General features: G+C 47.5%; 1 protein-coding gene across 4 annotated transcripts in view; it reads left to right on the top strand.

Annotated features, from left to right (window-relative positions):
- Positions 1-5,204: 5,204 nt before the first annotated feature.
- Positions 5,205-20,969, top strand: part of PPP1R36 (protein phosphatase 1 regulatory subunit 36) — a 383,705-nt gene continuing 367,940 nt past the window's right edge. Inside the window, exons 1-2 of one of the 4 annotated variants that reach the window (XM_069638209.1) lie at positions 5,256-5,345; positions 17,105-17,241. In XM_069638209.1, coding sequence (XP_069494310.1) covers positions 17,164-17,241 — 78 coding nt within the window. In that variant the 5' untranslated portion in view covers positions 5,256-5,345; positions 17,105-17,163. Of the gene's footprint in view, positions 5,346-11,125; positions 11,237-17,104; positions 17,242-20,969 lie in introns of those variants that run through there. The other 3 variants (XM_069638208.1, XM_069638210.1, XM_069638211.1) reach the window with 3 other exon arrangements.

Below are 20,969 nucleotides of genomic sequence, written 5' to 3'. Positions count from 1 at the left end.
GCTTTAACTGCCAAACAGGACATGTTTTGCTATCATTATTTCTTTGCACCTACTTACTCATGCACATGTCATGCGAGTTACATGTTTTCTTCTGATCAGTCAGTTATCTTCCTGTGGTACTATGTGCACTGCTGCTCCGAACATATCCATGCAGCTGCGTGGACGTGAAGAAGGCGCACCAGGTCCTACGTGTCTGTTTCCTCTTTTATTTGGGAGTATTTTTACTCCCTATTTTTTATTTTTGGGGAGTATTTACTTGTGTTTAGGGAGTAAACGTGGCCGATACACCTCTTATCTTTTATTCATGTTGGCTGTCTTTGCAAGCAGTTTTTAGTCTGGCTATCAGGTAGTGCTTTAGCGCCACCTCTACGCTGAAGCAATGACATGAGAGTAGGGTTAGGCAGGAGGGACACAGAGTAGGTAGGTGTTTGGGTTATTTTGCCCAGCCATCGCCTGCCCATGGCCATGCTCATCCCTATGGCCATTCTCTCCCAGTTCCTGCCCGCCCTGCCCAAAACACCTCCTCATGGGAACTCCTTGTGCTCGCTTCACTCTAGCCTTGCCATCAAAGTTTGTGCCCAAAGGGCTTGCCAGTGTTTTTTCAAAGCAGTCTTCTGAGAGTTAATGACTTCATTGCTGTGAACCTGCCACTGGTGTAATGAAAATGTCTTAACAAGGTGTGCCATCACCCACTCGATTTGTTAGCACCAGGAGTGTCCTTCCCTGAAGTGCTGTTAAAAACAAGCATTGGCAACCGTTTTGGCTTGTATATAATTAGTAGGCGTTTGAAAGGCACTCCTATTGGATGCCCAGGGACTGGCACCATTTTGCACTTGCTGTCCTCAATGGCCAGTTAATACCACGATGGCAGTACCTGGCAAGCAGCTGTCCCATGCCTACATACAAGCCCACACTATGGGCATTGCTAATGCTTCTTCAATATCATGCACTGGATTCCTTTTTTCTGCAGCAGCCCTGGCTTTGCCCAAGTGTACAGCAAACAAATGTCTATTTTACTTTATTTCTCAGCAACGGGCACATCTCTAGCCCTTTTCCGGGCCAGAGATAGTGTCGAGGAACAGGCGGATCTCTGAAATGGTGTGATCTGGGGCACGTCCGCTTATTGCTCGGTGCCTGAGCCCCTTGATTTGGCTGAATGGTGAGGGGGTGCGTGGTTGGCCCTATAAGAAGTCCGTGCTTTCAGGCAGCATATGAGAGAGAGCCCGAGCATGCAGACACAGTATCTGCAGTCACACGTCTGCATGCACGGAATGAGCCAGCCCAATAAAGAGCTCTGGACTCTCAGGAGACTGACCCGGGGCTGTTAGCCCCCCCCAGCCCCCCCGCACCACAAAGTTTAATAAAACACTTCCTGATGCTTGAGGTACCCCCGCCTTTTTCATCCCACTTTAAGGCACTGCATGCAAGGCCGCACTTCACTTCAGCCTGCGGATTGGGCTTCCACGTGCACCCTAGATTGCAATTGCTTGCATTTGGTATTAGCCAGAGTTCCACGTTGGAAGCCTCGGTGCCCTTCACATCTTCGGAGCACACCTAATGAGTATGCAACAGGTGGAAGAGTGTGAGTGGAACCGTTGCTCTGTATTGCTCATTGCCTCCACGTGCCTCTTCCTCGTCCCAGTTCTCAATGGTGTGTTACCTCCTGCAGGAACCCCTCGCCTTTCTGCAGCACACATTCCGTTTTATAAACACACTAGATCTTCCCTTAGCCGTGCAGAGCAGCACACTGTTCATTCTTTTTGCATGCACGTTAACCCTCTTAGAGTGGCATTCCTTCCCACGCCCACCCCCCCCCCCACAATATTTAACCCGCTGGTTTTTAGGGGTGTCGCACTTGTACAGATGTTGTGCAGTACCCCTGGCTCCATGCACCAAGGTTGGGCAGGCATATGGGTACGTGTAGATGTGAGGGAGGGGTGCCCTCTGCGGCGCGGCCTTACCACTCCCAGCATGAGCTCCACACAGGTTTCTGATGGGGCAGAAACTGTCCAGAAACAAAAAGTGTTTTTCCTACTTACATGCGACATTGGAACCATTGCATAAATGGGTGCTCGGCTCGAACACAGCCTGTCTTCATGGCAGAGCGATGAGGGTGCAGGAACCTCTAGGGCAGGGGTTTGCAATCTTTGGCTCTCCAGATGTTTTGGACTAGAACTCCTATCAGCCCTAGCTAGCATTGTCAGTTGTGAGGGATCACGGGAGTTGTGGTCATCTTGAGAGCCATAGGTTGCAGGCCACTGCCCTCGGGCTTAACAGGTTATTGTTTTCTATCCAACATTCCAAGGGCCCCATTGCATCCACCACTCTCAAGCTTTTTGCAACAATTGCACAGTGCAGACCAAAGGGAAAGTGCCCCGAGACTTCAGTCCAGGCTACTCCAAGTGCCTTCCACGTCTAGTAGCTGGATCCGGAAGTGCTGCTCCATAAATCACTCTTAGTTCCAAAAACTGCTGTGAGGAAAATGTGAAGGGTAGGGGCCCGGAAGTTGGCTCTGAAGACGCAAACGTTGCTGTCCCTTGATTCTGGCTTCCCGTTTCCTTCCATCTGGGCCTGCTGGCTTCTCCCACATGACCTCAGCAGCTGGACCAAGTGGAGAAGTGGCCATGCACATCTCAGTGCACACATCTCGCACGTGTATGTTTTATGTGTCAATCAATGCACCCATATGTGGACATAGTAGAAACCCGCATGAGCAGCATCAATCTCGGAGAAATATTAGCAGCGCTTGGATGGAAGGAAGTGCCTAAAGTGCAATCAAGTGCTGTTACCTCCATCTCGGAGAAAATGCTCAATACCACCAGGGAAGGACTTGCGACCAACGTGGCCCTGAACATGTTCTCAAGGAGGCCCCATTTTACACTGTGCCGGCAAGACCAGCCGCCCCCTTATGTTTGAGGGGTTCTCCACGAGAAGAAGTTCACAAAATGCTTCCCAAGTGTTACATTTTAAAGCACACTTGTCCCTATATAATGATTGAAATGTGGGTTAACGTAACAAAAAACGGGCATATAAGATTTGTTAGGAGTGAGCAATAACGTACTGCAAGCTTTACATCAAAGTATTTACTGCAAATAGTGATCTAAAAAAAGGAGGCGACAGTGTGGCTCCTAAGTAGACACACATGCCAGAAAATCCTCAGAGTTCCCTGTGGGCCAGTCACCCAGCAATAGCGCTCACCTCAGCCTAGAGGCAGCTTCCAAGCGCTACGGACAAAGATAATATGCAGTGCAGGGTGGGTAGCAGAGGCTGGAGGAGGAAGCGGAAAGGGGACACTGCAGCTTCATGCTATATTGGGTGCAGTTTCCAGGCGCTGCCGGTAAAGGTAAGTGCTACGGGGAGGTGAGTAACAGAGAGAAAAGGAGGACACACTCGAGTGCGGCTTCCATAGCGCCTTCACTGACCTGGAGCCGATTCAAAGCACTGATGATGAAGCAAGGCGGGGGGTGGCAAGTAACGGGAAGAAAAGAAGGAGGAGGGGGAAAAAACAACTTAATGTTTTGTTGGTAGCTTCGATAGTGCTTCCACGGGCCGGGGGCCGCTTCAAAGCACTGGTGGTAAAGGAAGGGAGAAAGGGAGGTAGACGTAGGGAAAGAATACAACATGTTATTTGCTTTGCTTGGATAGCGCCTATACTGCCCTGAAACAGCTTTAAAGCGCTGGAGGGAGAAATAGGGAAAAGACACAGAGAGGTGGGTATCACGTATAGTGGGCATGGGTCCGCTTAATGTTAGCATAGACTACGTTGGAGCTGCTAAAAGGCCCCGGGGGAAAGATACAGGGACCCAGCACAAGGGCCAGAGGGGTCATTCAGGCTTCAATAGATCAGTGCTGGGGCCCCAGGCCCCTAGGAGCCCAAAACCAGTGAACGCCCTGCTCTATACATGTCAACATGCCCCATTCCAATCAAGAGATGGGAGTCTGGGCCGGGTTTTCCCTTTGCATCCCTTAACTTGTAGTCCCGAATTCCCCATTATAGAGCCGGGACTACAAATCGAAGATTGCACATGTAAACCCAGGATTGCGCTAGCATTTCCCAACTGCAATGGGGCATGTTGGCAAGTGTGCTGTTCTGGTGCATGGGGGCGGGCTGGCGGGGGGGGCAGAGGCAGCCATGCGATGCTTGGATTTAGTTTCCTTTGGTGGTCTCAGCCCAGCAAATAAACACAGGACCGACAGAGCACCCTAAAATACCTCTTCAGAACCCAGAACATGGGGATCCTGGAAGGAAACCAGATACTGCTTTTGTGGGGATCACGTGCAGTTCAAAGAACTATCAACTGCAGTGCACTGCAATTGAGCAGTGCCTGTGTTGATTTTGAGCTACACTGTTAAAGGGGAATTGCACTGAAACGGGGGTCTGCAACCCTTGGCTCTCCAGAAGTATTACACAGCCTGCCTCTGCCTTAGCCTTCTTATTAAATGGAGTCGCAAGGGGGTGTCTTTTCCTAGCTTATTCCCGGGATGCAACTGGCAGTGCATAGCATGAGCGCGTTGGCACTTCCTTGTTCTCACATTGCAACTGCTGCAACAAGGTGAACATGTGCAAAAGGCATTGCAGGGGACACGCCTTGGGTCTGGCACTTCCCATCTGCACCCACCTTCTGGGCGCTCTTGTGGATCCGAGGGGGAAATGCAAGATAGTTTTGCTGTTGCATTGATCCATGTAGACAGGAAGTACCCCGAGCTCTGGGTGTGCCTGTGGAGGGGAGCCTTGTGTACTTGTGGTGCTAGGACGGTTTGGCTAGGGTTGTGGGATGCACAGGTGTACTGTTTTGCTTTGGGGGTCTGTTGGAAGTGGTGTCAGTTGTCACGTGTGGATGGGTTAGTTGTGTGTATATTGTGTGTTGGAACGTACACTTTGAGCATGGTAGTGCAATGGACAGGTTGGTGAGGGATGCAGGCAATCTGAAAGACACATATGGCAGCATCACTATGCATTAGAAGTCACGAAAAGGCACTAGCAAGGCAAACAAGCTGGTGCTCTCCCCCATGTCCTCACCACGCGCACCCCCGCGCCCCCTCTCTCTACCTCTCGGATAGATGCATCGCATGTAGTGTGCTGCGAGGATCTGGGAAATGGGAGCGGAGGCGGAGGCATGAGATGATATGAAAACGCCAGGCGCCCACGTCGCACTCATTAGTATGGTGGATGGCATTACGTCTACCTTGGTGTCTCCCACATGCTTCGAGGCCCCACCTGATGTCCAGGCAGCTCCATGATTTCACTTTCAGAATGATCCCGAACCTTCGGAGAGAGGAAGGAACCGACTTCATCCTTGAACAGCCATATGCCCCACAGAAGGGCTGAGAGGCTGCCTTTCTGGGTAAGGGGCGGTGGGGTGGGTGGGGGGAGAGGTTCAATGATTTGTACCCAGTAGTATACACTTTTACAGTATTTTTCTGCGTGAATTTGATGGGGTTCCAATGCTTTGGGTAGGGGGGCTCTTTATTGTCTTTTCATTGTCTCCCGGCTTTCCCGCTTCGCCCTACCTGCACATTGACAGCCTATTCAGTCTGCATAGTCCCGACTTCTACTGGTCTCCAGATTTGCCCTCTTCATTGCCCTTTCTCCCCGAAGTTTGTACATGCTCTGCCTTCTTGTGACATGCTGCTCCTTAATGGTCTCCAGCTTTGCCTTCCTTAGGTAAACAGTATTTGATTGTCCCTGACAGTAGCCCCAGTGGGCTCCATAAACAGCCTTTAGACTGTCCAGGATACCAATCCTGTGATGGTGCTAGCGTAACAGCATTCAGTCCCAGAAATCAGCCATGGGGATGTGGGGTAAACAGCATTCAGTCCCAGAAACCAGCCCTGGGGATGTGGGGAAAACAGCATTCAGTCCCAGAAACCAGCCCTGGGGATGTGGGGAAAACAGCATTCAGTCCCAGAAATCAGCCAATGGGATGCCAGGTAAACAGCCATTGGACTGTCCCGGATACCAATCCCGTGATGGTTCTAACTAAACATCACTCAGTCCCAGAAATCAGTACCGAGAAACGCTGTTTTCCGTAGTTTCTTTTATCATGTTGCGGCTTTCGTGCAACATGACACAAGAGGGCACTGTAAGCTAAGTTACTGCTCTCTTGGGTCTCTAGCCTTCTACAGGCCCTAGATACTCTTTTTGGATTGTAACTTATCGGTGGAAGTGATTCACGGACGGGAATGGTGGCAGCGATCGTTTCTTGTGTTTTGAGCTCCTTTTGGCGTTTTAAGCGCATTTCTCGCGCTTAGTCCAAAATGGTGGCCTGGCTCCCAAAATGGCCAGACCACGAGGCTCCTTTGTCCTGTCCGCTGACCGTCTTGCTCCCTTCACCTTCCCCAGGTCGAGCCGACCCGGGGCCTTCCTTATTTGGGCATGTACTTTCCCGCGAAACACAGATGCTTTCGCAGGCTTCTACAGGCCTTGTGTGTGCCTCCAGGATGTGGGCTGGGATGTCTGGTCCCAATACACATCCTGGGTGCCAGAGTCTAGGGTGGTGTGAATGCCTGGGACCACCGTGGTCCGTGATAGGTCCACGTATGGTGTGAGTGTTGATGAGCGGATCTCCCATTGGGTCCCCTCCGTTTTGGCGCGAAGGGAACCGTGGATAAGAGGGGGCTGGAAACACCACTACCATGTCGATCTCCTGAGTTCTCACAAACGAAGGAATACAGGAGCCAAGTATCCTGCAACCACGAGGCTGAACCGAGGAATCGCTGGTGACCCGCTGAAGGACTGCTCCTCAGCACTGCTGTCACCTTGTGAAACCCTTTTTACCTCTGATCGAACCAGAAGGCCTGTACTGGTACTTCGACCCTTGTAATAGCGGGAACAGCTATTCTCGGCATCTTCACCATCTCCTGCTCGTAAGCCTTCGGAAGCGTCTCTGGGCCATCCAGCAGACTGACCAGCCTACACAGGAGTCTTGCTCTGTAACCGCCGCCAGGTTGTGTTGTATTTCTAGTCCTTGTCACTCTCACACGATTCGTACACTTGGCGTTCCCAGGTCTGAAGTGAGTAGTGTACATTTGGCCGAGATACACACGGCCGCTCCGTTGCCCTGCTGTGGTAACAAACTGTGCGGGTTCACTTCGTTTGGGACATCTTTAACTCAACTCTGCTGCTGCAGAATCAACACGACGACGAGACGTCCCCTGCTCTCCTGAACCTGCCAGCGACTGAAACTGACGCGGAGAAGCCTGGGTCTGCTTGCATCGGGGACCGGTGAGTAGCATAGCTAGGAACTGGTCGCCCTCCTGCAGGAGCCCATAGCTTTTCCCCGCTGTGTCAAAACAGCACGCCTTTCCGTACTCGCGCTCTGCTTCTGCCCACAGTGGAGGCTGCGCTTGAGTCGCGGAACTCTGTTCTTCTTCATTTGTGCACTAAACTGAACTGCCTGCTTCCCTCGAAGAGACTTCCCTTTTTGCCCGTTGGCACCAGCGTGTGCAGGTACTTTTGAGCACAAGGCTCCACTCTTCGTAGGGCTCGGACTTCATTTTAGTTAGGTGCCTCTGAAGCGGACTGGGTCTAAGCATTATTTTGCACTGCCTGTTTTCCTTCCCTTTTAGGTGGACTACACATTTCGTGCATCTAACGCTTGAGACTTGTTCGTATTTGTATATATATTGTATTGGTATGGTATGTGTAGGTTTACTAGAGTTGTATTGTGATTTCTCGCTACGGTCATTGTTTTAAAGGCCTTGGAATAAATGTGTATATATTTTTAATATAACACCTGTTTGGAGTAGTTTGTAAGTGTCCTTGCTTTGTGTGCTCATTGCGGGCTTTCAGTCACCCTCACCCCTCTTGAGACCTAGTCTTGACCGCCGCGATCGCTACCCTGATTGGTCTGGCTTGTCCAGAGGTTACCCTGTTCCAAGTAATTAGGTTGGCCTTCTGAACTTCTGCGCCGCCAGAACAGAGTTCAGAAATCCGTCTTAACACTGTGTACATTCGCTCCTTTCCAGAATCGATAGCTGACCTTGGCTGCTTCAGTCTTGAGTCCAGGCCAGAAAACCTTGCCATGCAGCTCCACGATTTTAGCTTATTATTGCTGCACCACAATTCTCCCTTTCCTCTTCATCGGTCCTTGCTCACTTAAATTTCATGAAACCGATGTCCAGCTTCTATACAATGGCGGCTTCGACTGCATTCTATTCACTACATATAGCCAGCTTCTATGATGACTTAGTCTACCTTGCATTTCAGCGTCTGTACAGTTATTGAACGGTTGATTCTCTGCAACACTTTGTGCACGTGTAATCTTCTTTTTCGAATTTAAGAGTTCACTCGATTCTTTACTTCGTCATTAGTTTCTGTAAGATCCATACAACCTTTTCAGCCAATATTCTGAGACGTCATTCATACTCTCTTATGAGGCCATAGACTTATTTCCTTGCTCTTTTTATATTCCTTCAGGGAGTTCCTCCCTCAGATTGTCATCTCTTCTGGGATTCATTTGATAGGGTTGTCTCAATGGGTATCATCTTTCGCACATACGATGTGGTATTGGCACAACTGGTGTCCAGTCATTTGGTCGAAAGAAAAAGGTTGACAGGACAAATGGTCGACGCCATTTGGTCGAAAGCCAAATGGTTGCATTTTTTTTATTGATATCTATATTTTTTAGGTTTTCGTTTAGGTAAAAAAAGGGTTTTTTAGAAAATAAAGGGTTGGGGGGGACTCCCCCAAAAAAAAAAAAAAAAATTGTGAAAAATCAACAAAAAAAAAAATCGACCATTTGGCAGTCGACCAAATGGTGTCGACCATTTGTCCTGTCGACCTTTTTTTTCGACCAAATGTCTGGTAACCGGCACAACTGCTGGTGTCAAACACGGCACAATCTCAGGCTTCCAACATATATGTCACACTCAGCCCTTTTTCTCAACTGTTTTTCTCTGGGTTGAGTCTTCTTGGGAGGTCTTTCCTTCTTCCTGGTTGTTCTGGACTTGTACAGGTAAGGGCGTGTATCCTCTGGATCTGGGTCCAGTGTGAGGTTCGCTGTCTGCCTCAGGAAGCAGGGTAGAGTTCAGGTTCCAGGAAGGAACCACTGCGGCGGAATCCAGGAAATGAATAGGAGCGTAGATCAGAGTTCGGAGCTAGCGGGAAACCCGCTAGCACGGGACCACAGGAGGCGGTCCGAGATAGAAGGAGGAAGAGCCAAGAATTGCGAGAGCAGATCAAGGGGGGCAGCCTGGAAGGGAAGGACAGAAGAACTGGAAAGGGCACTGACGAAAAAGGAGCAGTAACGATAGCAATCGCTAACAACACGGAACAGAAGCGTTGTGACGCGCAGAGCCGCTGGGGCGTGCCTATTTTCTAGAAGGCAGCACGTCCAGCGTAAACGCTAGAGAGCGGCGTTCCTGTGCATGCGGCCATGTTGGAAGGATTATTGACCCGATGTTGCAGCGCATTATGGACCATGAAGTCCATAGGGGGCGAAAGTGGCGATTCATGACACAATTAGAGTGCAACTACACCCCTCAATCAATTCGGCTTAGGAAGCTGCGGCCTACGCAGCTATATCCCATGACAAACCGGCCTAGCTGCACACATAAGCGTCCTACAGGTCTAACACAGCCAGAACCCAGTCTGGGTGACCACCCGCCAGACTGCACACATTCGACTGATACAAATACCACCACACCTTATGCTAGGATGCAGCTACCATCAGGCAATGACACATAGCTCTCAACCATTTGTGTTACAAAAGCGGGTGAAATCACCCGATTTTGGTTTTGGCGGTTGAAATGCCCACTGGAATGAATGGGCATGCAGGAGGCTTGGCGGGTGGGTCAGCCCTTTACAAGGCGGGTGACACCTGACGAAAGCGTGTGAATTAAGAGATATGATGCCATCGACTGCACACATAACTAGTGCACCCATGCACTCTACGATACCTTACTCTCTCAACTGACCTGGACTACAATTTCCGAGGGCGTTCAACCTACCAGAGCTTTGAGGTCATACCAATGATGTATAGAGTGCTATAGAAATGCCAAATAACATAACATTCGAGGAGCTGCGTTGTAGGGCACACTTTAACCACAGGCTTTTGGCGGGTGTCACCCGCCTTGTAAAGGGCTGACTCACCCGCCAAGCCTCCTGCATGCCCATGCATTCCAATGGGCGTCTCACCCGCCAAAAACAAAATCGGGTGGTTTCACCCGCCTTTGCAACACAAATAGTTGAGAGCTATGTCTCTGTACTCTACAGGAGGAGGGCTGGACTGCCCAGCTCTCCTTTTGTTTCAGAGTAAAAAGTCATCACCCAGCAGGAAGCAATGGGGCTTCATGCTGGGTGATGACTATTTACTCAGAAACAAAAGGAGAGCTGGGCAGTCCAGCCTTCCTCCTGTTTGAGACAGACATTAGGGAGCCCACACTGCACGGTTTACACCTGCTGCTTGTCTGTGCCTGTACTTTTTTTAAAAATGTATTTATTTATTTTTTTCTATACCAAAGTACCGACACCTGCAGGCAGCTCTTGTAACCGTGCAGCCGCTACATACATGCCAACCCTCCCAATTTCCGTGTGATTACTCCCGACTTTTCAGTGAAAAATATTGCTATTTTTCACACTCCCGCCCAAGATAATTCCACAGCCAATACATTCCTATGGGGCACATTAAGTCTCTGGATTTCTCTCACAAAATCTCCCCCCTAGGTGCGTTGAAATGTTGGCATGTATATGCCACTAGACAGGCTGCCTGAGGTGTTGGTGTGGCCGGGGCTAGTCAGGAGCCCTTTCTGAAGACTACTCGGGCTCAGCCCAGGCTAGCCCTGGCCCACATAAAGCCCTGCTCCTGTGTGCAAGGAAAGCCAGTATGCAGGAGGGGTCTAGCCCTGCCGGCCCCCATAACACATGATGCATGAACCAAGTAAATTAATTGTAAATGTTCCTAACCAATTATATTTCAATACTAAATATTTCTAACTTTTTTATTCAGTTAGCTGAAATTTGCCCTGGCTAAAATCAGTAAAGCATTCAACTAGCAGCCCCCTCCAAAACCTCATTTGAACGCACGAGTTCGCGATATAACGCGGGGAGGCGCACCTCTTCAACATGGCGGCTGCGTTAACACGTCGAGTCTCTCTTCCATGTCTAGCGACTGAAGCGGCCGCCATTTTGGGCTCCGGCGGTTGCCATGGCAGCCCACGCCGGCCGTGTAAACAGGCGCTGAGGTTTAGTCTGCAGCCAAGGCTCCAGCTCCTGCCCTGGCTCGGCATGGACAGGGTAAGCGTCTGCCCGGGCTGCGGGCGCCGTGCTCGCCCTGCTGTGATACCGGCCCCCACTGCCCCCTCGCTGAATTCACTCATCATTCCAACTGCTGGGCCCCTCTGAGGGCCTTTAAATGGCTGCTGGGACTAGAAGCAATTTTGTAACCCTATCTCCTGTTATTTGCAAAAACGGCTTAATGAGCAGTTAATTAATACGCCAGAGAGATTTAGAATACCATATTAATTAAAACTACGTTACATTATTCACATTGAAAAAAATAATATTAATATATTTTTATTTATGTATATGTTTTATATAAATATCAGTTATAATAAATACCCTACCTACGCCAGGAAGAGTGTGTATGAATAAAGGAATGCATGTTACACATGGAAGAACATGAATCTGAATACATTAAAGGGTCCTGGCTGGCATCCCTCCCACTGCCAGGACTCCCTCACAGGCCCTACTTTCTGTCGCCAACACCACTGATTTGTTTTATTTATTATAAAACACAACTTTATCACAGTATAATGTAAGCGCTATTTTGACAGTTAATGCTAATAAAAAATGGTGGGTTCTAATAGAGACGCCTCCAGTTTCTAAGAGATGGAATTGCAGGTATATTACCCCATTTAGAATGGTACTTGGTAGATAGGCTAGTGTTAATTATGTGAAGACAGAGGAATCCATATATATCCAGCTAAAACAAAAGAGAAAAAACACATGCGGGGTGGCATTAATAACAATCAATTATCAACTGTTAACCCATCCTGTCCCCAGACCCCTTTCCCATGTGTTCTCTTCCAACGTTACCTTCTGAAGTTCTGGTGTTCTCCTGCAGCACACTCTTTAAGATGACTCATTAGTGTCCACATAACAAGAAACCAAATATAGTTATATTCATCTACCGTCCTCTATTCTGCCTGCAGTTTCCTCTTGCCCATTAAATCCCGTTTCTCTATTCCTTCTCCTGGTCCTTTGTGCCATCTCTTCTTGGCCCATTTTTCCATTCTCGTCCCATCACTGTTTTGAAGCTTCCTCTGTGGAGGCAGGTGCATTTTTCATGTTGAGGGACGTAAGTACTGGGGGGAGTTTCTTCCTCTGAGAATGTTTTTTTCTTTTCTAATATTACTTTGAAATCGTGCATGTTACAGCACAAATTTAAAACAATGGATATGAAAAAGACATACAGTTTACAATGAGTTCTGTGTCAGTTGGTGCATATGAACAACTCCAATAGGAGCCAGGTCATCAACAGTATTTATGAGCATTTTGTAACACTATTTTATTCTTTATTTGCCCCGCGAAAAGTAAGTCCTGTTCCAACAATATATGGTAACATTTCCCTCTAAAAACACGTTTTCATGCTGCATGTGCCCAGCACAGATCATGAAGCGCACTCTAGATGACAGTGATGTACCACTTTCATGGTGCTTGCACAGTGCCCAATGGTATATGCCAACATTGCCCTGTAAAACACGTTTTCAAGTTGCCAGTACCTAATATATGCTGGCTATGCTCAGTATATGCCAGCATTGCTACTGCAAAACATTTTCATGTTGGTATGTTTTGTGTGTTCAGGGGCCGGCCATCGGCCGTTGCACAGGCATACGTCCACACGCACCCATGCATGCACAGAACACACGCCGGAGACGTGTGATGGCTCCGGTCTCCGGCGCGAACTGCCGGGCACCGCCTTTATTATTCAAACGCGCATGCGCGAGCTCCGTAGAGGCTCGCGCATGCGTACCTCGTGTACTCAGTACACAACATCCCTCCTTTTCCCCAGAAACAAACAATTACCAATTAACTGCAGAAAACAACAACAATTAACTGCAGAAAGACAACCTGGTTCCTTCTTCGGATTTACAACGACAGATTTCCCCGCCTATGGTGCAGGGTCCATGATAAAGTCTCGGAACCTCTGTGGAAGTCGTCGTGCGGCCCTGCTCGGGTATCGTGGTGCCGCGTCACCAGGGGCCTCCAATGTCTCGGGATCTGCAGGTGGAGTTGCTTCCTCTGTCCCTGTCTCTTCCCCTTGTTCCGGGACCTGTTCCGCTGTTGCCTCGCCACCTGTGGGCTTGATGCGCTTGAAGAATGACACATTTCTGGTGATGGTTCCTCTGGCATTGGCTGCGGTGACCATTGTACCTTTTACGTGTGTTACACCCAGTGGTCGGGTCTCGTAAGTTGTCGACAACTTTCCTTCTGGTCTTCTGTTTCGTACCAACACGGTATCTCCAACTGCAATCTGTTTTCCAGGCAGTCTTCTCCACGCTATTTCATTATCGTTTCTCCATGACCTTTCTAACTGTGCTTGGTCATTGTCGATCACTCCTGGTTGTCTCCCTTCTGATTCAGGTAGGAGTCCTCTTGGTATCCTCTTGAAAAGTGCTTCCGCAGGGGCTATTCCAGTTGATCGATGAGAGGTTGTGCAATACTCCCGGAGAAATTCGAATAAATTTCGTCGGAGGTCTTCTCCTCCATTTTCGGATATGCGAAACACCTTGTTCAGTGTGCGCATGATACGCTCTACTTCCCCATTGGCTCTTGGCCATAGTGGGGTGACTTTTCGGTGTTTTATCCCTCTCTCTTCACAGTATCGAGCAAACGATTGCCCTTGAAAAGGTGACCCATTGTCAGAACATAACTCGATGGGAAAACCATGGGTAGCAAATATCTTGTCCATGGCTAGGGTGGTGTGGTCGGTGGCCTGGGACTCGACCAGTTCCACCTCTGGATAACGGGACCACTGGTCAGTTACTACTAGGAAGTGCAGTCCTCTTCCGGTAGAGCCAAAGTCGGCATGTACTGTCCACTGTAACAAGCCAGTATTTCCACTGTAACAAGCCATTTCCATACTTGCTGTGCACACATAATGGCATTGGCACTGTAAAAACATAGGATTTGCTGCCTGTGCCCAATGTATGCCAATGTAAAAAACAATGTTCATGCTTGCCGTGGCCAGTAAGTAAAACTGAAGGGAACTGACCTTTTGAATTAATCATAGCCTCTTGCGTTGCACTGTGAAACCCTCCAGGCTTTCATTTTTCAGTCCACCATTCCATTACAGATGGAAAAAGACTTATTTCTAATCAGGCTTGGCTTTAACTCCAACAGGGCCTGTGCCTGAACTGCTAGGTCACATCTCTTTATAGGCTGCATGGGCTGGAGTAAGACTTCATTTGGCGTTGTTATGTTCCCATACCCTCTGATATTTCCCAGAGTTTTGTAAAGTGAACCCTTTGTGGGAGAAACTGAAAGGGGAAGTTGATGCTAAATAAAGTTGATATAGTTGGAACGTTCTATTGAAATTTGTGAACATATAAACACGGGTTTAACAAGTGTTTTGTAATAGAGTTGGTGACTGATGTTTAATATTGTTTAAAGCGAGTTTCAAGGTTTTTGTTTAAAGTGAAATATGGTTTCATGTGAACTTGAACCAACAAACGACAGTCAAGAACTTTTACAAACCCTTATTGTAACCTACATTCTTTTTTGGATCCAGTGTGTCAGCCCTGCTGTTCACTGGGACCTCTACGTTTGCCTGCTTCAGTTGAACCCTCAAGAGGTGAGCATCAGATTGAAGCACTTGAACAAAGTTAACACAGTTTAGTTTAGTTTATTTACTTGTAAAGTGCACCCCATCCAAGGATATCTAGGCGCATATACTTAGCTACATGGTTACAGAGATAGTACACAGACCCCGTAAAGCAGAGGAGGAGGTGTGTTACAGTTCACCTTCCTTACAGGCAGGGCAGTGGAGGTGTGTTACAGATAACCTTGTAGGCAAAAGCAGTGAGCAATGGATTGCAAAGAGCATAGATGAAGCAGTTAGCAGTTAAGCAAACAGGTGGATTTACAGAGGAAGTATCATAACCTGGGTTACATTTACATATATAATTACTTTTCAATTGCATTTATAGTTACATTTACAAGGAAGTAGAATATTTACAGTTACAATTACAAAGGAAGTGGTTCTGCACAAAATATGTGTGTATGCACTCCCTGGAGGAGTGTAGTCATGCTCAGGAGTCTTTTGAGCTGAGGAGCCGAGCTTTGGTTTTGGCTCTGAAGGTCCAGAAAGCAGGCTCTGCTCTAATGTCGGAGGAGAGGGAGTTCCATTGTTTGACAGCTAGCACTGGGAAGCTGCCCCCTGCTGTTTTTAGATTGAATTTAGGAATGGTGAGTTGGTTGAGGTAGTTGGATCTGGTGGGTCTATTAGTCTGATGTCTCGAGAATTTTGCTGTCAAGTAAGGGGGAGCCGTGTTGGCTAGGCACTTACGGGCGATGACAAGTGCCCAGAGTGTGATTCTGTCACGAATGGGTTGCCATTGAGCCTCTCTTCTGAAGGAAGAGATGTGACAGGAACGCTGGATATTTAGAGCCGATCTTAAAGCAATGTTTTTTCAGAACTTGGAGTTTGTTTAAATTCCGCACGGAAGTCCTGATGAGGAGTGTGTTACATTAGTCAAGCTTAGAGAGGATTAGCGCTCTTGCTAATGTAATACAGCTGATGGTAGATAAGAAGGGCTTACACGGATTGATACGTTTATTCGTATAGGCTGTGGCGGAGGCTAAAGAGTTGACTTGTTTAGTGTCAAAGTGGAATCGAGGTAGATACCCAGTGTTTTGACTTCCCTTGAGACTTTAATGACATTCCCATCAATGTTGAAGGGCTCATAGCATGTGTCTAATTTGTTTAAAACATGTTTGGGATCCAATGATAAGTAGTTTTTTCATTGTTTAAACAAAGGCTATGAGTAGCCATCCATGCTTGGATCTCTAGGTAGATGTCATTGATCAGTTTAGTGTCTTCAGTGTAGCACCCTGTGAGTGCGATGAGAATCTGGGTGTCATCCGCGTAGTTGGTATACGTGATACCCAGATTGTCGAGGCCGTTGAATAGGAGTTTAGTGAATATATTGTATAGCGTGGGCGATTGGGCGATACGATCCATGAGGGACCCCACAGTTGATGGGCAGTGGAGGTGCTGAAGCTGTGGGTAAGAAGACGCTTGTGGTTCTATGTGAGAGGAAGGATTTGATCCAGCTGGCTGCATTCGGTGAGAAGGCGGCTGCTGAGGTTAGGTGTTGGGTCAGAATTTCATGGTCTACCAAGTCATAGGCAGCTGATAGATCCAAGAGCAGGAGGATGGCTAGCTTGCCTCTATCTTTAAGTTCATCCATCTGAATCTTGAGATCTAGCAGTGCCGTCCCGGTGCCATGTCTAGGTCTGAATCCGGATTGCAAAGGCTTAATAAGTTATTGTCTTCAAGGTGTCTTTGAATTTGTATATAGGCCGCACGGTCCAGAATCTTTGAGAGAAACTGGACCGCTGTGATGGACCTATAGTTTGTGGGCACGTTGGCGTCTAGATTAGGCTTTTTTAATAGTGGCATGACCTAAGCTTCCTTGAGGTTGCCAGGGACTGAGAAGTTTTTGAATGATGCATTTATCAGGGTTGTGATAAATGGGGCTAGTTCTCTTGCACTATCCTTGATGATCGGCGCTGGGCATATGTCACAGTTTTACAACGTCTTACAGCTGTGTCCTACATTGGCACCCACTGGTAACATCTCAACACCAGGGGCAATTCTAGAAATACTTGTGGCCTCTATCTCACTCAAAAATATACAGTTACAAAGCACCACATAGCCATCTCAAGCTTGAGCAACACCATATGGAATGTTCCCCTAGAACATATAAGTATCTCTGAACGCCCACCACTAACATTTAGGAAAACATGAAATACTTAGCTCTTAGTGAATAAATAACTCTCAGCAGATCTTGCAACCCGTTCCATTAAGTAGGATTTAGGTGAGAGGAAGAATCTTGTACCCACATGCTTGTTCTGCTTCCTTTTCTTTTTCCCATACAGCACTCCACTGCTCCAGATAGTGTAGTTCCTGCTAGTAAATACCAACGCAATAAAGAGCCATGTTAGAGGAAAAGGGATCGGAGGAGAAGCACAAATGGGGAAGACGCACTCCGTCTCCTGGGCCTTCAACAAAAAAGGCAAGTACTGTTGAAGCGTAGAAGAGAAGTGCATTATTGTATGTGTATTTTCATACTGCCTTCTAGTATCTCAGGGCATACATGGCACAGTGGACAGTAATTACCTAGGATCATTCCCCGGAAGCTGGGGATGTCAGATTCTGGTCTTGGGTAGTTTATGTCCCTGGAACCGCTTCACCCATTCTACTTTTGTAAACTATGTGTCTGTGCTTTCACGCCTGATGTTCGTGCATGTGAGATCACGTTGGGATGCATCAGAAGGCAGAACCTGTTGTGTTACAAGTGGCGTATGCTGTTCACACACTGTTCTGTGTTCTATCGCAGTAGCCCAAAGAGCCGCTTTCCCACCGTGAAGCCTCAGCAATGCGGCCATGTGGCAGAGGTGAACTAGCTGAAACTGCCTGATGATTCAATGTTCCAAGTATGTGGGCGGGGATAGAACAGTTTTGAGTTTGTCCTCCCAAATGGCATCTCTGTCACCAAAATCGGAAACCACTAATTTCTCCTTATCCTTAACATGAGATCCTAGATGATTACAGCCGCCCAGATATGTTCATGTTAAAGGATATTTATACCATGCACTATCACCACCGGAGTGGTCCCCTGGCGCTCTGGCGGATCTGAAAGGCAATAGGGTAGGGAGGGTTAGTAGGGTGTAGCGGGATAATGGTAGAGTGAGATTTGTGATGTCCTGTTGGCAGCTTGAGTTCGGTTAGCACCGTTCGATGAGCATGGGTGCGGTTTACAGATCTGTGGTCTCCCATGTGCTGTTGTGCGAGACTATGTGTGGTTTGTTTTGTTTTTGCTGAGTGAAGTGCTTGTGGTTTGCAGTGCAAGAGAGTGGTTGTGTTTGTTTAGGGTTTGAGTGCAGAGAGTTGAGTTTTCAGCAGATGGGTTAGTGGGGTAACCTCGTTCTTTCGGGAATCTGTGTTGAGTGTCTCTGGCCTTGCTGGAGCATTCCTCCGTGGTTCATTCGCCTGGTTCTGCGCAGGGCAGTGGCCTATCTCTGTGGCTGACTAGTAATATGTTGGCGGGAGAGCGGTGAAGGCCTCCCTCACCCAGAGTCAAGATTGCTAGGGTTTTGGGTTGCTCTTTCGTCGTAAGTGGGCCCTGCCTGGCATCACCCTGTGCTCCTAGTGCACAGTCCCCTCCCAACGAATTCTAAGCGCTCCCTGTACTGTCCGCTCTAGCTAGCGATGAATGCTCCTTCGTCTCCAGCTACGGTCCATGTTCCTTGGGCTTTGTCTAGCGAAAGGGTTTGGCTTGGCTGGGTTGAGTCCTCTTTTTAAAAAAAAAAAAATGTTTAGTTGGTTCTGTCTGGTTCTGTGGTAAAGAGACAGGTTTTGAGTAGTTTCCTGAATTTTAGGTGGTCCTTTGTATTTCGTTTGTCTTTCGGGAGGGTGTTCCAAGTTTTTGCTGCCATTTGAGAGACAGAGGATCCCCCAAGTGTTTTCCTTGTGTATGGTTTTTGTTCCAGGCGGATGTCGTTTCTTGATCTGAGTGTTCTTGTCGGTTTGTGAATGGTTATTTTCTTTTGTAGGAATTCTCTTTTTTTGGCCTTTGATTGCTCTGTGCGTTATGCACATTGTTTTGAACGTGATTCGAGCCAGTGTAACATTTTTAGTTATGGGGTGATGTGGTCTCTTCGTGATAGTTTAAGGCGAAGTCTAGTCACTGCGTTTTGGATACGTTGCAGTTTCTTCAGTAGGTGTTCTGGCGTTCTGAGGTAGAGGCTGTTGGCGTAGTGAATTCTTGACATGATGAGGGCAATGATTGTCAATGTTCTATGGGTGAAGGACATGAACGGTAAAATTCTTTTTATTGATTGTAGGAGGAATAAACATTTCTTCATTATTGCATTTACTTGTGGTTCTAATGTTAGCGCCTTGTCTGGTAGTATGGTGTGGGTGCTGCTCCTAATTCTGTGGGCCATGGGATATACATTTTGTTTTCCAGGTTTTTGGCTATATCCATGATTTCTGTCTTGCCTGGGCTGAGTTTTAGGCTGTTTGTGTTCATCCAGTCGTAGAGTTCTTTGAGACATTCTAGCATTGTGTTCTTTTCTTGTGTGTCTTCAATTTTATATAGGATTTGTGTGTCGTCTGCATAGTTGTAGCACGTAAGGTTGTGTTTTTGATGACCTTGATTAGCGGAGCCAGATAGATGTTGAAGAACAGTGGGGATACGGATGATCCTTGTGGTACTCCACATTCGGTGTCCTGTTGAGTGGATTTGAATGGTTTTAGCAAGATAGTTTCCCTTCTGTTTGCTAGGAATGATTTGATCCAGAGTTGTGCTAAATCTGTTATTCCTCTTTCTTCTATTCCCTTGATATGATGTGATTTGATATTTTATTTGTATCGCGCTCGTACATAAGTGTTCCAGAGCGCGACAAAGCAAGGGAGGGGAACAGGGGAGAACACAACAACAAGCTTACTAGGCCCAGTGACATTGAGAACGCACAAGTGCATGGCCAAGGGGAAACGTGCATAGAAGGGGGAGAATGGAAAGTGCGGAGCAGAGGAGAACAGATAAATAATAATAAATAAAAATAAATAGATAATGGAGGCAATAAACAGTGGTAGTGCAGCCAGCAAGTGGCAAGTGCAGTGTTTATGGCAGCAGACTGAGTAAGTCTGATAATTGCAGAAAAAAAAGAAAATGGGGACTGTATAGGTACAGATGAGGATGTCATGGCTGACTGTGTAGAACGCTGCAGAGAGGTCAACTAGTATCAGGGCAGAGTTTGTGTTGGAGTCTGCATTTGTCTTTAGGTCATCCCAGATAGATAGGAGTGCTGTTTCAGTTCCTCTTGCGGGTCTAAAGCCGACTTGTGCCTGTCCAGCAACTGGTGTTTTTCTGTGTTCTTGTGTTAGTTTATAGACATAGGTTTCTAGCAGTTTTGCTGGGTAGGGAATGTTTGAAATAGGTCTGTAGTTGGAGGGGTCTTCCACGTCGCCTCTCGTGTCTTTGGGGAGTGGTTTGATGTGCGCCAATTTGAATGATCCCAGTACTTTGCCTATTGTGAGTGACAGGTTAAAAAGGTTTCTGTAGTATTCCAGTGATGCACCCTGTGTGTGGATGGATTTATAGATGAATGGGGAGACATGGGTCCATAGGGTAGCCTGCTTTGTTGCTATGTCTTACCAGCTTGACGAATGTCTCTACTGATATTTCTGGGAAGCTTTGGAGTTTCTGCTGTGGTTCCTCATTTGGCAGGGCTGGTTGTGTGTTTAGGCTGACCGGTCTGCTTTGTATGATTGATGGATGTCGCTCATTTTATTTGTGGACGTGGTCTGCTAGGTCGTTGCATAGTTTCTGTGAAGGTAGCAGGGTGTTGTTGCAACCCGGTGGGTTCATTTTGTTTATGATGCTGAACAGTTGTTTTTGGGGGTTGGCAGCTTTGGTGACTCTGTTGTCATAGGTTTTTTTTGTTGGCCTTTTGAATTTCCTTTTTGTAAGATCAGATTTTTCATTGGAATTGGACTCTTTCCTTGATCGTATTCTTTCCTCCATTCTAGTTCGATCTTCTTGTTGTTCTTTTTCATGGTGCTAAGCAGTAGGAAACCATTTTGCCTTTGCCATTGCCATTTGCCAATCGGATATCAAGAACAGCCCCACTGCAATGGGCTTGCAGAACATTCTTCAGAGCGACCTCTTGTCTCTGGAATGGGGCCCAGAAATATCACACATCTCAGCTCCCTAGTACGTAGCCAAGTTTGCATCGT

Source organism: Ambystoma mexicanum, chromosome 14, assembly GCF_040938575.1.
Source record: "Ambystoma mexicanum isolate Mex_15411 chromosome 14, UKY_AmexF1_1, whole genome shotgun sequence".
Taxonomy (NCBI): domain Eukaryota; kingdom Metazoa; phylum Chordata; class Amphibia; order Caudata; family Ambystomatidae; genus Ambystoma; species Ambystoma mexicanum.
This window is presented reverse-complemented; position numbering and strand designations above follow the sequence as displayed.